The 16765-nt window shown below is 26.7% G+C and overlaps 1 protein-coding gene and 1 pseudogene across 1 annotated transcript; both read right to left on the bottom strand.

Moving 5' to 3' along the window:
- Positions 1–12: 12 nt before the first annotated feature.
- LOC113547856 lies at positions 13–4467 on the bottom strand (annotated as a pseudogene).
- Positions 4468–8418: 3951 nt separating this feature from the next.
- On the bottom strand, positions 8419–16541 carry LOC113560949 (sarcalumenin-like). Its single transcript, XM_026967086.1, is given in 12 exon segments — positions 8419–9798; positions 10418–10681; positions 10906–11097; positions 11638–11810; positions 12485–12601; positions 12676–12880; positions 13056–13102; positions 13170–14358; positions 14360–14665; positions 14736–14872; positions 14939–15055; positions 16384–16541. Coding segments are annotated over 12 exon segments (3159 nt in total). The 5' UTR covers positions 16430–16541; the 3' UTR covers positions 8419–9432.
- Between the last annotated feature and the right edge of the window lie 224 nt (positions 16542–16765).

Raw genomic sequence — 16765 nt, 5'->3', positions numbered from 1 at the left:
TAAAATGAGCTTTAAGAAAATTATTTTTTTTTCACAATATATTTTATAGGAACAATATAAAAAGAATATAAAGGAAAATACAATTTATACACAAAGCTGCTTAATCTTAGTTTTATTTGAAATAAACTTAATTAAACTTAAGCAGCTTTGCATATAAATTTGTGATTTTTGTATGATTGATCTATCCTTTTCATCTTGGTGAATTGCTTTGACTAGATTTGATGCTGATTCTTCATCTAATACAACTAATGACATCATTGCAAAATCAAGTTGCATATATCTAAGTATGTTGGTTAAGGAAAGTAATTTTTCTATAACTTAATTATAAAACGCATGACTTTATAAAAAATTTATTTATTTTAGTGTTCACTACTAAAACGAAAAAAATGTCCAAAAATATAAATATTTATTGTAAAAATGTATTCTATATTCATGCAAATTTAAGTTAAAATCATAATATATAATTATATATAGCAGGGGTGGCCAAACCGCGGCCCGCAAATTTATGTATATATTGCATAAATATAATTATAACCTATATATTTTTACATTTTGGCTCTTCTATATTTATTAATTTATTTGGTGGCTCGCGAGTCTCTTCTCGCTGGCTACCCCTGATATATAGTTATTTAATCTGTGGAGTATTATAAATATATGAAATAAAAAAATTAATTCAAAGGTAGCTTATTTCTTAAATATTAATAACATTTAAATGTAATAACTTATTACTAATAAGTAATAACAGTAGATACTACATAAGTAAATTCAATTAAATATTCATGTAGAATCAAAAAAATCACTGATATATTCAATATATTATAAAATAATTTAAAGAAAAAACAATTAAAATTTGATCTGTTAAATCAAAATAATAGTACTGATGACAGGGATACTTTTGTTGTAATGTCGTATGGATTTACCAGTAATATCGAAATAAAAAAAAAATATATTATAATATACCTATTATTCTAACTTACTTTTATATTAAATTTATTGACATTCATGATACATTTTTTACTGTTCTACTTAAACTTTTATAACCAAATTAATACTAAGATAAAATTGATGATATAAAAAACTATCTGAAAAGACAAAATGTATTGAGTTACTATTTTGTCATAATTTATTGTAAATAATGACAATTCATAATAATCAATAAAGGGAATGTATCACATAAAATTAACACGAGTTTACAGATAAAAAAGTAAGCCATAGAAATAATAATAATATCTAAATTCATTAATAATTATACTAGTTAATATAAAAATAAATATATATTTAATGAATTAATGTGTATATATACTGTTATTTAATATTATTTTCAAGTAGATAGCGTATAAAACTACAACTAAAACTTGTAAACGTTTAAATAAGTTAGGAAATATATTTTTCTTTAAACCATCATAACATATTTCAATTTTCAGTTCCTGGTTGTATAATACTTTTTTGACTATAGTTATATCGATCCATTGATACACTGATTTATATAAAAAAAAAAAAAAAACAAATATTTTAATTTAGTGGTATCAAATTATATTATAACACATGAAAGATTAAATTAGCCAGTAATATATTTTGAATGAAATTTGGATATTAATTGCTCAAGATATAGATAATTAAATACTTAAGATATTTATATTTTGTTAACTTAAATTAATATTTAATTTGTTCTAAATTTGATTAAGATTTCGTTTTTTTTTAATGTTGTTATAACAATAACAATTTAAAATGTATAACACAAAAATATTTTTACTTTAGGACTTAGGTATCTATAGATAAATTATATCCTATATGTTATAAAGGTGTTCAGATTAAAACTACATTATGATTAAAAAATAAAATCAATTGCTTTTTATTTATTATTATGACAGTATCAATAATAATTGTTATTATTTGAAAATATTTTTTATTATTTTTGGGGAAATCCTAATATAAATAAAATTTGAAGGTAAAAAGTTCTATTTGTAGACGTAGGGAAATTTTAAGGCTTAAAAATATACTTGGTTAGAATTTATCACAATGTCTACTCTCATTGAATGATAATCAAAGAATATTTACATAATTACATAGTGTATACTTATATTTTTAACTAGAAACAAATAATTAAAATACTGTAAAACTTCCATATTATGAACTATAATTTTACGAAATATACTTGAAATTATAACCTACCTTTCAACTTATCATTTAAGAGTACTTTATACCTGTGTGTATTCTCTTTATCTTACTAACGTACATCATACGCAAATTTGTGTTCAGTAGAGTACATTTTATGTTGTTAGCTTTAAAATTGGAGTCAATTTACCTAATATAAAACTTAAAGGTAAAAATATTATCTATGGCATCGCATATTATAATTTTATTAATATTATAATTTTAAAGTGAGTTTATGAGCATTTTAAAGTATATCATAATATGATATGCCATAAGCCCATAGATAATATTTTTACCTTTTAAGTTTGCTAAAAGGTAAATTGACTCCAATATTAAAGCTAACAATATAAAATGTATTCTACTAAACAAAAATTTGCTATGATGTATGTTAGTAAGACAGATACAACACAAGTGTGTATAATATTCTCTTAAAATAAAATTTATTTAACAAATTTAATGTTTTTATATAACAAATATGATATTGATGTTACTAACAGTTTAAATACATATTGAAGTTCCAAGTATACAACAAAAATGGGAAAAATTCAATGTGACTAATACATTGTATATTATTAGAATTAATGAAGATATTAATGTTTATAAATAATTGTATTTATTAATATTAATATTATTAAATTCAGTTTAAATAAAATACACTTACAATAACAACCACTTTAATAAGAATTATTGTGATATTTCATAATATGAATTTTCCACTGTAATTATTAAAACTATTAAAATTATTTAAGCAAAGTGTTTTGTCCAACTCACAATAAGATTTTAGCAACATCAAGTATTTGTAACTAGATGATAAATAGTATCCAGCAATTGCACTTTCTAATATTACTCTATGGTTATATACTAAGTAACTAAGTAGAAAAGGATACAAACAATGAAGACATGTCCAACAGTCTTCTATCCACATGACATGTTCACGGACCTGAATGCTTAAGCTCATTATGTTCTTCAAATGATATTTGCTCAAGTTTATTGTTAATTCTATCCAATTTAATTTTGAGACATTCATTTATATTAAACATGTGTCCACTAATAAAAAATACAATTTCAATACAAACTTGATTATTTTTTTTTATACAATAATACATCTATTATGAATATACTTACATAAGTAAACGTAATACAGAAAGTTGGTCATTTCCGAGCCCTTCAAGTTTTTTTGCCACTTTATTTCTAATATCAGGGAATTCTTCTAAAAAATCTGAATCCAAAGGAGCCCTGAAATAATGAATACGGTATTATTTTTTTGACATATTCAGTTTTTTTATTTAGGAATAATATTTTATATTCTATAGTAAGGGTGAGAAATGAGCAATTTCAATCTAAGGTGTTTAACATGTCACAAATCGCAGGGGAGGGATGCATTTTGCACACCCGTTGGACAGATAAAAATCATTTATCAAAGCTTCAATTGCCATCAAATATTAAACTTTCGTGATTAATATATGTATTAAACAGACGTGACAAAAAATATTTTAGGTATCAATAAATTTAGTAACATTACTTACTAAAATGTACTATTTTACTGTTAAAGAATATTTATTTTTTTTTAATAAACTTGGACATAGATAAAAGGTATAGTATAGTACTAAGTGTTTTTAAATACAACTTTTATACATAAATATCCATTTATGAAATTCTTAATAATACACATTTTTGAATTGTTATAGAGAATTCTTAAACATATTTTATTTTGTTTTTTATGTTTACCAATTATTATTAATATTATCATTTATTTCAATTTATAATTGAATGTTTGGTTCGTATTATAATGCAGGTAATTTTTAATTATTTTTATTATTTAATTTTTTACTTGATATTATATTATTATTATTATTATTATTGCACATTATATGAAGTATGTAATTGATGAGTAAATTATCAATGTAAGTACCTATCTGGCTATCTAATGTCATAATATTAAATTTAAACAAATACAATTCTATACAAATTTGACTTTATAGTTATCTTAACTTTAACAATATCTCTTCAAATTCAAATATTAACCCATAATGATTCTTTATTACCTCCAAGCCACGTTAATTTTTTGAACAATGCCTGCATACAACTGTGAGCTTCGATCCCATGTTTCTACTGCTTCTGAGAGGTTAGACAATACGCTTCCAGACACAAATTCGATGCATTCCAAAATATCATTTAGAAGTTCGTCCATGATGTATTTTTGCAAGCAAAAATAAAATATGGATAATATTATGGTATTTATCCGCCGAGGCAAATATGAGCTGCTCTAGTAGTGTCCAGTGTCCAGTGTCCACTGAACAAGTTTATATCATTATCGCGGTCTTTTCGTAGTGATAACAAAGGTAGCGATAAGCCAAAATATGATAAACTGATAAGACATTGGTCGGCTATCAGCTTGCTTACCGATTACTATTTTTGACTTTTGTACATAAATGTTTGTATTATGGCCTTATGGATATATAATATGTACCTGAGTAAAGATGTTTTTAAGGTGAAATATGAAATAAACAACTTTAAAGTTTAAATAACTTTTTAAATAGTTGTAAAAATGTATAAAAAATACCTTGGTCACCCGTGACCAGCCTTGTATCTTTATGTAAGATTATAGCCTTGCCTGTCAAAGGATAATGATTATTATAAACTACGAACTAAATTCTATCAGAATAATGACTAACGAGACTAGTAATTCAACTTTTTAGTCATTACTTCGATAATAACTACTTTACACTTTACAGTAGTTACAATATAATATGTTACTAGTTAGATATTATTCATTTGTTATGCTTTAAAAGTTTAAACGAGTTATCGAAGTCACAAAAAAAATATCGTTAGTACACTTAAAACAATCTGTTATTGGCGCTATATTACTAATTTATACTATTATATTACTTTTTAATAGTGTGGTTTATAGTTTATAGTGTGGTTGGTTTAATAGTGTTATTTTAAATTTTATGATTTTATTATATTCTGGTTGATTGTAAGACATGCTTTTATGGTATTGAGATTGAAAATATGAAACATTTTTAGTGCATATTTCCATAGATTGATTAAATATTAAAATAAATTATCGGTTCCCAACCCATGAGCCAAAGGGCAGCGTGAAACTAGGCCGTAGATCATATAGTTTTAACATCAATACATTAATTACGTTTATATCTATAGTTGAGTATCTTGTTTTGAAATAATAGGTGAAATTTTGGTGAGTAAATATTCAATATCTGATAATGACATTCGAGTAACATTTACAAACTCGCCCGAAGGTTCATGCAATAATTCTACCAATACATTTTCTGTATCCTATTTTCTTTGCCCGAAAGAAAAATGTTGTGAGAAAATAAAGTGTAGTACAAAATATAATTCTCTGCATCATTTTTATTCTTAAGGTCAATACTTAATATCAATCTAACTTACTTTGTTCTGTTTCTGCGTATTGTTGTTGTCCACCATCTCCACTTATTGGGTTGTTTAATTTTTTTTGAGTGGCTTAAATAAAGGAAACTATAATAACCGTATGCACACAATGCAGCCGTAGTTGTTATTTCAACCATGTCCATTTTGTACGGCCGCTAGAAAAAACTAAGTGAAGCACTAGACAGCTAGAGGCTGGCTAGACTACACGAGAGCGTAAAGTGTACAATTCGTGCACTGCGCCTCGTCTCGCGTTAACTCGACTAAGAGTCTCGACGAGGCAACTTCGCGATTGTGGAGCTAACATAAAATAATATTATTATATACCTAATAATATTATATATATTATACATTTATGCGTATATCGTATACATATAGTTGTACTTTTAGTCATTAGTGGGCTTCAAAAATTTTTTTACACAATTGGTGGTCCGTACAACTAAAAAGGTTAGGGCGACCACAATCGTGTTACACCCTTATCTTTCATGACCCCTATCATTTTAATTTGATAGAAAGTTTAAAGTAATGCCAATACAAAATATTCATTGTGTTTATAATACAAATATTATACTTCAATAAAAATAATTTATATAATAATATCATAAAAAGGTACTGTTTTTATACTTTTAGTTTTAGTATTATATCGTGTGTTCAATTTTAAAGGTAACAGGAAATATTTCGAACGCATGACCTTTAATTTGATTTGATTTTTTTTTACAGGGTACACTGTACAGGACTTATAAATACATATGTTTTTGATAAATTCCAATTTTTAACTTTTTTTATCTGCGCAGTAAAATAAAAATTTCTTGAATAGGAACCACCATTTTTGACCTTGGATTTGGATTTCTCTATTTTTTTTTAAGCAACTTTGATCTTTACAGTTTTTGATATCTTAAAAATTGACATTTTTAAGACAGTCGAAAGTTTTAAATTAGGTTATTTGTTGTCACTAATGGGTGGCTGCTTTCCTCAAACGTATCATGTTCCTTTTATGTATAATTTATTGTAAACTGTTTATTTAATATTTACTTGTTTCAATCTTTTTATACATTTTTCTTTATCGTATTTATTTATTGTGCCCTAAGTACAGATTGTAAATTTCTTATAAAAATTAAAAAATTAAAAAAAAAAAAGGGGGATTTGTAATTATAGGTATTATTATAATAATTTATTTTGATTAAAACTACGAGATGTATTTATTATTACATAAAATTTTAAAAAAAATATCATTAGAATTTATCGATAAATTATACCTATAAATGTGTGATTATAAGATAGAGCGTTAAAAAATGCGATAATTTCAAATTACCTAATTTAAAACTTTCGACTGTATTAAAAATGTCAATTTTAAAGATATCAAAAAACTTTAAAGATCAAAGTTGCTCAAAAAAAATAGAGCAATCCAAATCCAGTGTCAAAATTTTTATTTTACCGCGCATGCGCAGATAAAAAAAATTGAAAATTAGAATTTATCAAAAACATATGTATTTATATGTCCTGTACCCTGTAAAAAAACCCGAATCAAATTAAAGGTTCGAAATATTTCCTGTTACCTTTAAAATTGAACACACGATATAACGGCTGCTTTGAAAATAATGTACATTTCCCTGCCCTTCCACATTCATAATATTGTAATTTCTTATGCAAATAATTAGCTTATATAAAGCTCGCGATTCACACAATTATTTTTGAAATTTGCATCTTTTAGATTTTGCATAAGGAAAAACACTTTTCTCCAGCCCCGCCAAACATAAACACGTATAAGAATTTATTTCTATGCTAATACGTATTTAGCACTGATTATCATAAATTTGGATGACCAAACTTGAGATTCAAACGCCACTCTCTCATCTTTAAGGACTTATTCAATAATATTAATAAATTACGTATATTAAATCTTTTAGTAAAAATGTACGTATTTTTATGAATTTCGAAAGTAATTATTGTCAACAACGTCAACATAAAAAAAAAATATTTGAAATAAATTAATATAGGTATATATATAATTATGCGGATTACCTGGATATGTCCAACAGTTAGGTACAGATAGGTAAATAAGTAAATTGTAATGATATTTTTCTATCAGGTACCTCATACCTAGTACCTACGTATCTATTAGTAAGAAAATATCGATTCAGACCTAGGAACATTGATATTAGTTTTGTATTAGTTATTAGTTCATAGTTTATTATTAGATATGATTAAAGAAATAAATGTTTTTTTTTCATAGAATCTAAGCGCGTATATTTAAGTATTTTTGGAAAATATTTGGATGGTTTTTAGGTTTTAGCGCATATAAATCTTTACATAGGAAGAAAGAGGACGACTCTTATGTATTGTTTCATACAGCAAATTTGCGTTCAGGAGAATCCAATTTATGTTGTTTGCTTTAATATTAGAGCCAATTTACTTACTATCAAACCTATAATTTGGTTATAGGTTTTTGAATTATTTTCCAAAACAAATAATTATTTATTCTGTTATCATAATAAAGTGGTACTGTATTAAAAAATAGTTTAAAATCTGCATTTAATTATAATGTACACATGCAGTTATACACTTATACCATATTATACAATGCCACCCACATATTATATAAGCATATAAATTGGTATATATTATATGTTGTATATAAACGTCAAGTCTTTGAATTTTGAGCCAAATTCAATTAATGTAGAAAAAACAATTTAAATTTCACGAATAATGGATGTTTGTAATTACTATTATTAGTAATTTGACTAAATATTGATTTTCATTTTTTACGTTTCATTAAAGAAACTTCATATATTAACCGTTTGATAGTTTTATTTAAATATATACAAGTAAAAATAAAAATAATTGTAAAGTTCTTAATATTATTCATAAATCTGTGATTATATATAATCTATTACTTACAATATGTAAATTGTAAGCATATAATCAATAATTCAATTTCATAGCGGTTTGGATTATATAAGGTATTTAGACGGTGAGCACTAGCTATTTTTAGTGTAGATACAAAATATACCTCTCAGTTATTTAATAATAATTGAAAAAAACACAATTAAGATTTTCTAATTAAATATTTCTTAAACTGTAGATGATAAATATTAGATATACATGTTAAACATGATATTCATAATAATTTGCAAATTCGTTTGTTGACATATAACATTCGTGTAACTCAAATCACAATATATACATGGCGGACTGTAGTGTTTTCTCGTTTTACCGTATGATAACCATGCGGGGTATCGGAGAAAACACCACCACCTCCCTGTATATAATAATATACGATGTACATGCGCATACCTCCCACAGAGTAGTTCAATTGCCAATAAATTATGTGAACAAACTAGCCGTTTTGGAAGCCGCTATATGGTAAACGCATCTTATTTAGTTGGATTCACATTTCCAACTTAAAAATAGCATCTTAAACACGTCACTGGTCCCAAAATCTTACTCGACCGAAAATAGTAATTAACGAAAATTAATAAATTCAAAAGGCGGTCGTAAAAAAAAGACTACCGCGATAATATTATGATGCGGTTTCTACCGTTATGCACGTCGCTTGATGACCATATACATGATATTATCACAGAATAGATTACATATTTCATCTGTTCTGTGATATTATATTATAATATACTGTTATTGAAGTTGTCACGTTTTTAAGATGTACTTTTTTGTTCATTTGAAATGGCAACATTTTTTTTCGGACCCACACATATTATTATCTAACAATTTAATATAAATCAAAGAGAGAAAAAAAAACATTCTACACGAAAACGAATAAATAATTGGTAAAACCATAATATTTGAATATTAAACAATATAATATATCAGCTGTATATACGATGGGTTTCGGATAACTTCATCGTGGCATTTTCACGGCGTCTCCACCACCAGTTGCTCCTCTTGTCTTTTGTATTGACCGATCAGGTCGGGCAGATCGTAGGCAATGGCCATGTCCAGTTTGTTGATCGGACAACCTCGGAAGTACGTACATGTATCGGACAGCCGCTTAAACTCATACACAGGGTTAAGCCGGAAGAAGTCTCGGTACACGTCCGGATCAGGCAGATCGTATCTCGATATGTTAGTCAACGTGCTCAGGCCCTCGTAGATGTGATAGTTTTGTGGATTCTCAATGATGTCATCGCTGACGGTCTTCCGGTTGGCGAAGAACGACTTGTGGTTGTAATACGTAGTCAAGTAACAGTCGACCATCTTAGCGTGGTTACGCACCCTCACCTGTAACACACCATTGTGACACAATAATCATGTATACAATTATTTATAAAATGTTCAACTATAATATCATTTATTATAATAGTATATAACATTATATCGTAGGTACGGGATGATTTGTTATACCTAATATTTAACCGGCTAGAACAGTGGAGGATTCAAATTGATTCTTGAAACCTCGAAAATAAATGTTTAATTAGTACCTATTATAGCTCGAAGAACTATATTATACATCTATTAAATCTATTGACTCATTAAAAAAAAAAGGTAACAATTGATTAATTATGTTTTTAATTTTTAACCCGTATTTTAACATGTAACATTCTATTGTTTTATTTTTTTTTCTAGAGCAAAATACTATTCTCATAATTTAAATCGTAAGAAATCTATAAAATTTATATGACTATTATGTAAGACGTTAAAACAGAATAAATAAATTAAAAACCTCTTTGATTAAATATCAATATAATTATATATTTATTCCCTAAAAAATATAATAATTTTTTTCTGTAAAAATATGTTCTAATTGAGTAATTTTTAGTTAAAATCTATGTATACCTATATATATATATATTCTATAGAATTCAAAATTATATATTAAAATTTTTATTATTATACGTACCGCGAATCGCCGAGCACTGGCTATTTTGTTTTCAACACGCCTGTCGATTGCCGAACGGATGTCCTTCAAGAATGATAGTTCTTGTGAGTGAAGTAGCTTGGCCGGAGACCCGATTTCGTATGGATTTGACCATAATGACACCGAATAAATGACTGGAGGCTCGGCACTGGACATGAGCGGACTTATGTTCCATATGAGTGTTCCCTGTATGCGCATCAGTTCTTCAGCACGAATTTTATCAGCCTTATTTAGCAATATCCTTGTCTAGACACAGAGAAATATAGAGAAAACAAATGTAATGCGTCAATTTTATTTATTAATAATATAATTATAATATAGTAATGTACATAATAGACATGTGCATAACAACGTTGTTAGGCGAGAGACCAAACTAAAAAATAAACCCTACCTAACGGTGGTAATAAAATATACTCTATGGTCTATGGTCTATATACTCGTACGTCTTTAATATAATACGTCTTATTAACCTGATATTCCCTGCCTTTAAGTTGGTCCAATATTGCTTCGGTTTCCGGGCCTACGTCCAATTTCGCCGGGTCGTACACTAAGAATATCATATCGGCCCTGTCGATGAACCACTGACACACATCGTTGAACGGGAATACCCGGTCCACGTGTTTACGCATTTCTAATATTCCGGGTATCTCTACGATGTTTACCTGCGGAAAAAACACACACGATTGTTTGTATTACGAAGCTACAAAATATAAGGTAAGTCTTTTAATAACAAATAGTCATTCAATTGGTTCATTAAAAAAAAAAAAAAAAAAAAATATAATAAAATAAAACATAATATAATATTTCACTATAAAGTTAATAAAGCAACAAACAATGTAACATAGTTTCCATTGTTGTTTTAGTTATCTAATTACTAAAAGATAAAACGTGGACGAATAAAAACTGAATAAACTATTCTTACAATAGGTAAGTATTTGATTTGTTTTGTAATAAAAATATTCATCTAACTATTCTTCTTGAAGTGATAAAATTTATAAAATTATATTGGTTATTACTAAAAAATATAACATAAAAACGCAAAGATTTTCTAAAAACCAAAATAATGAGTGTCATTTGTTACAAGTATATCTATATTATATTCTATATGGGTAATATTACTGTATGAACGTATTTCATGACACCACAAATCGGAAACCATAAGCTATGTATACAATGTACTTAAAGATTATAATAATGTTTACCTTCTCTAATAAAGGGTGAGGTAACTTGAGTCCACGGAGCTTATCCAACAAACCTTGTCCGAACTTCTGAAGACCCGAAAACGTCCAGTCTGCTGCTAATTGCGTTCCGTCTAGAATCGCTTCGCGATTATTGTACATCATTATGTTAAAATAAGCTGGAGATGGTTCCGCTCCTTAAATGCAAGTAAACGTAGTAAGTATTAGACAATGTGTATACAGAAATAATATGTTTATATTTAGTAAACTAAGTTAGAAATTTGAGTCTTCTTATCATTTAGGACAGTATATTTTATCTACTGTCCTACTCTTAAGATTTAAGATAACCTATATACAGTGGTAGATTTTCGGAGGGGAGGCCCATGGGGTCTAGACCACCCTAGACGCTTTTATAATGTTATACAATTTATAATATAATACATATTATAAAATATAATTTTTACATATTATTTTTCATGACCCCTCCCCCTCATTACAAGAAAAAAAATTGTTGAAAATCCACTACTACTTAAATAATGTATATTTTCACAAACTTTCAATATAATTTAATTAATTACATTATATTAGTAATTATTATATGTAAGAACTAAAAATTATTTTACGCAATGATCAATATTATACTATAATTTTTATACTCGTAAACATAAAATTACGCCAGGTTAGATTTTGAGTATTTAATTTATAATTAAAAATAACTTTCAAATATATTAGAACTTATAATAAATATCTTGAATACCTATTAATATTAAGTACACTAAGAAAAAATTTTCAATTTATATTTTGATTTTAAGAATAAATTGTATAAAGTAATTATTACATATTTTGGTCTGCATAATGAACTTACACTTACCAGTTCTTAATGCAAATTGAGAATGTTCAATGTCCAAAAGATAATTAACTATTGAAGATTTACCACCACTCCAAGGTCCCATAAATAAAATAAGGGGTTTAGAGAATATTTCTGGCTCTAAAACATAATAAATAGTATGATTTAATAACTATTTTAAAATGAATATATTATGTATGAACAATTTTAATTACCTCCAAAATGTCTGTTACTCAGATCTCGGTACTTGAAAGTCATTTCCAAAGGTTTGATTGCCACTTCATACACTTTTTTTAGTTCTTTCAATGTAGTATCTACAACTTTTGATAGAAAACTATCATACTGTGCAGTGTTTTCGCCTATTTTTAATGTTTGTTTTATATGACTTTTATTTCTTAGATTCTTTGGTACCACTTCATCCTAAATTAATACAAATAATGTATTAAATTATTATTTATAATTTACAACTTTTTTTTAGAAATTGTTACTTAAAAATACATTACATATTTTTTAAGTCAGCGTTAATTTGTTTAACTTATAATAATATGCAAAGCTAACGTTATGATTTAAAAGTTATTAAATTAAATTTTATTACCATTGTCAAATCTTCTTCTGGTATGTATTCTTCAATTGTGACGTCATCTAAATACATAAAAATAATCATAGAAATTTGTCTATCAACGAATTTCTTAAGAACTATTATTTTTACCTCCAGTAGTTTTAATTTTTTCGTTTTTAGTATCTTTTTCCCATTTTAATGGTTTTACTTCTTCGTCTAATTTCCAATACATAGTTCTTTGAGTTTCAATTAATTTTTCTTTTACTGGATCAACGGGTTTTTCTTCTGTTTTCCAATATTTATTTTTTTTAATTGTTATATCTTCATCTTTCACTTCTTTTGGTTTTTCTGTTTCTTCTGTCTTCCAATATTTATTTTTTTTAGCGATTGGCTCTTCTGGTGTTATTATTTCTTTGGGTATTATATTTTCAACTTCCTCTGCTTTCCAGTATTTATTTTTTTTTGGTTTCTCTTCTTCTTTTTGATCTATTTTTTTTATATCTTCATTAGATTCGTCTACTTTCTTATATTTGTTCTGTTTTGATTTATCTTCTTCTTTATTTTCTATTATTTTTATGTCTTCAGTTTGTTCATCTGTTTTCCAATATTTATTTTTTTTATGAGCTTTTTCTTCTGTTTTATCTTCTTTAGCCATTTTGTTAGCTTCGTCAAGTTCATTGTCAGGATCGAATTTCCAATATTTAGGGTTTCGCTTAATTTTAACTACTGGCTCTTTTTTAATTTCATCTTCATATTCATCAGGGTCAAATTTCCAATATTTCGGATTTCGTTTTTTTGTTCCTTTGAAAATTTGATTTACATCTTGTTTTAACGTACTATCAATCGTCGAAGATTTTTCGGCGTTTACTTCTTTTGTCTCTTCATCTGGATCAAATTTCCAATACTTAGGATTTCTTTTACTTTTTTGAGGAACTGATTTTATTTGTTCAGTCTTTTTAGCTTTCTCTAACTTGTACAATTTTTCTTCTTCTGGATCGAGCTTCCAATATTTAGGATTACGTAATTTCGGAGGTTCGGCTGGTTTAGGTGCTTGTTCGAGTGGAAATTCATCGGGATCAATTTTCCAATATTTTAGATTTCTTTTTGGTTTTGGTTTTACAATTGGAACAGTATTTTCAGGTTCGTCATCTGGATCAAATTTCCAATATTTTGGGTTCCTTTTTTTTGTTCCTTTAAATAATTGTTTAGGGGTTTCTGTTTTTATGTTTGCATTAGTAGTTTCTATCGTTTCTTCTACTTGTATCTTAGTCACACTAGGTTCTACTATTTTGTCAGCATTTTTAATTTTAATGTCTTCAATATCAATTATAATTTCCACAGTTATTGTTAACTACATCTTTGTCTAAAATAATAGGTACAATTTCTTCTTTTGGTTCTATTACTTCATTTTCTACGACGTTTATACTATTATTTTCCAGATTTTCCTCTTCTTCATTAACGATTTCAATCTCACTATCTTCTTCTTCAGCTTTATGTGCTTGATTATTTTCTGTTGTTCCATTTGTACTGATTTCTTCAGCTTTGATTATTTCATTATCATGATTTTCAATTTCATTTATTGCACCAACGCTTTCATTTAAATTTACTTCGTTTCTGGTTGTTTCTTCTTCTTTTTCGAACTTTTCCTATAAATTATACAAAAAATAATTTAAATTTAATCATATCGTAGTCATTATTAACAGTAATTTATTTTACCGGTTCGGGTGGTGTACTCTGTCCGCTATCATCCGGAGAATTACCATCTTGAGAACTCGAGCCTGTAACATCATCATTTGGAGTGCTTCCACTTGTGGGGCTTTCATTCTGGATGTTTTGGTCGCGTTCTGTACTTCCTGAATATGATACACTTCCTGAATATAATATGCAACGAAATTTACAAATTTTAAATATCTAACTACCAATAGGTTCTGGAGTAACTAATTCTTTGATGGCTTTCTCTACGTATGGTTGACAGTCCACCTCCGATGGAGCTATAGACGCCGATGGTACACTGGCAAAAGTTTCACAAAATGTATCTAAACCAAAATCAACGATGGAGTAAAATTGAATCATGAAATAGTAAATGATCCATCAGTTTTAGACAAGACATTATATTAGATAGACAAGGTACTGAATTAAAACAATAAAAAAGAAAAAATAATCGACAATAGACAAAACAATAAAATAATACAACTAATACAAATATAAGGTAATGACTAATGACTGTATATTGATCAAAAAATAAAATAATCGCCAACGAGAGTATTTAAAAATCCCAGACGGCCGCTGGTAATATAAAAATAGAAAATTGCAACCAGAGTGTCCCAGTTGTGTTCTGTCGGTACACTATTAATACACAACATAACCTAATGCCCCTACAGAAATAGAAATGTCGCGAGCGGCAAGATCGCGTTGAGCAAGGGAGTTTCCAATTTTATGAAAATTCGCGTTTTTATACAGACGAATTAGGACATTTTAAATTATCTATAAATACTATCTTAATGGTTTTGCTAATATGTAAATGTTTTCAAGCATTTTTAAAAGTAAAAAAAAAAAAATAATTTAATCGGAAAATAAATGTAACAATTTCGACCAGTATGACGAATGAGATCTTTCCAATGGTTTTTACATTTCTACCTAAATATATTATTGTGTATCTAATTGAATAATAAGTTTAATAAAATCTTAAACGCATTACACTATAATAAAATAATTTTAAGATATAATTATATGTAATATTTGAAAACTTAAAGAAAACGACAAAAAAAAATATAAAGTTAAAATATGATTGTAGTTAATTACTATATACATGAGTAATTTAGTATTATAATATAAATTAAACAAAACCCGTTGAGTTGCTTAAGAAATTCTAGGTACTTATCGATAATTTATTGTAATAATAATAATAATAATAATAATGATAAATAAAATTGTATAAGCATTTGCTAAAAATAAAAAATAATGTAGTATAATACATATATTATATAAAATATAATATATAAAAGTATTTTTTTAAAAACATTTTTGATATTTTTCAAACGGTTTAATATATTATACTATTTTTACTCAGATAGAGTATTTATGGCCTTTTAGTCATATTCCAATTATAATACTTCCCCGTACAGACCTAATGGGGTCGTTTATTTTATAATTTATTATATGCTATATTATTAAAATAAAAAATACGAATGTTTATAATACACTTTTTAATGTTATATATCATATAAAAAAAAAACTATCCTATTAAAACATGTACACGAATCTAGTACCTACAGGTATGTGTACAATTTAACCACGTGAATAATTATTATTTTCATAAGACAAAATAATAATAATTATAATATATTATGAGAAAAAGGATTACCTCTGACGCTAAGCAGGGCGATAATCAAAATCCATCTAAGATCCATCGAGCTCCCTAAAAGAAAAAATATTCACTACCGAAAGCACATCACACGACACTCGGTTGACGCGTTCGTTCGTACTTACAGCCTGAGCTTAACTCCCCGTTGTCTGTTACAGTTCTGCTGGCTGGCAATGAGATTTTTTGTTAAACATACTTTTTTTTTTCTGGCAACTATACTATACTGTCGTCATCTGTTCTGCACAGGGCAATATTTCGGACAATATACATAAAAAAAAGACAAAATATCAAAAGATAAAATAACAGTTTATAATAATTGCTGTTAAAACAAATGTACTAATAATATATGTCATAACATTCATTATATTATTTATATAATGAG

Source organism: Rhopalosiphum maidis, chromosome 1, assembly GCF_003676215.2.
Source record: "Rhopalosiphum maidis isolate BTI-1 chromosome 1, ASM367621v3, whole genome shotgun sequence".
Classification (NCBI taxonomy): Eukaryota; Metazoa; Arthropoda; class Insecta; order Hemiptera; family Aphididae; genus Rhopalosiphum; species Rhopalosiphum maidis.
This window is presented reverse-complemented; position numbering and strand designations above follow the sequence as displayed.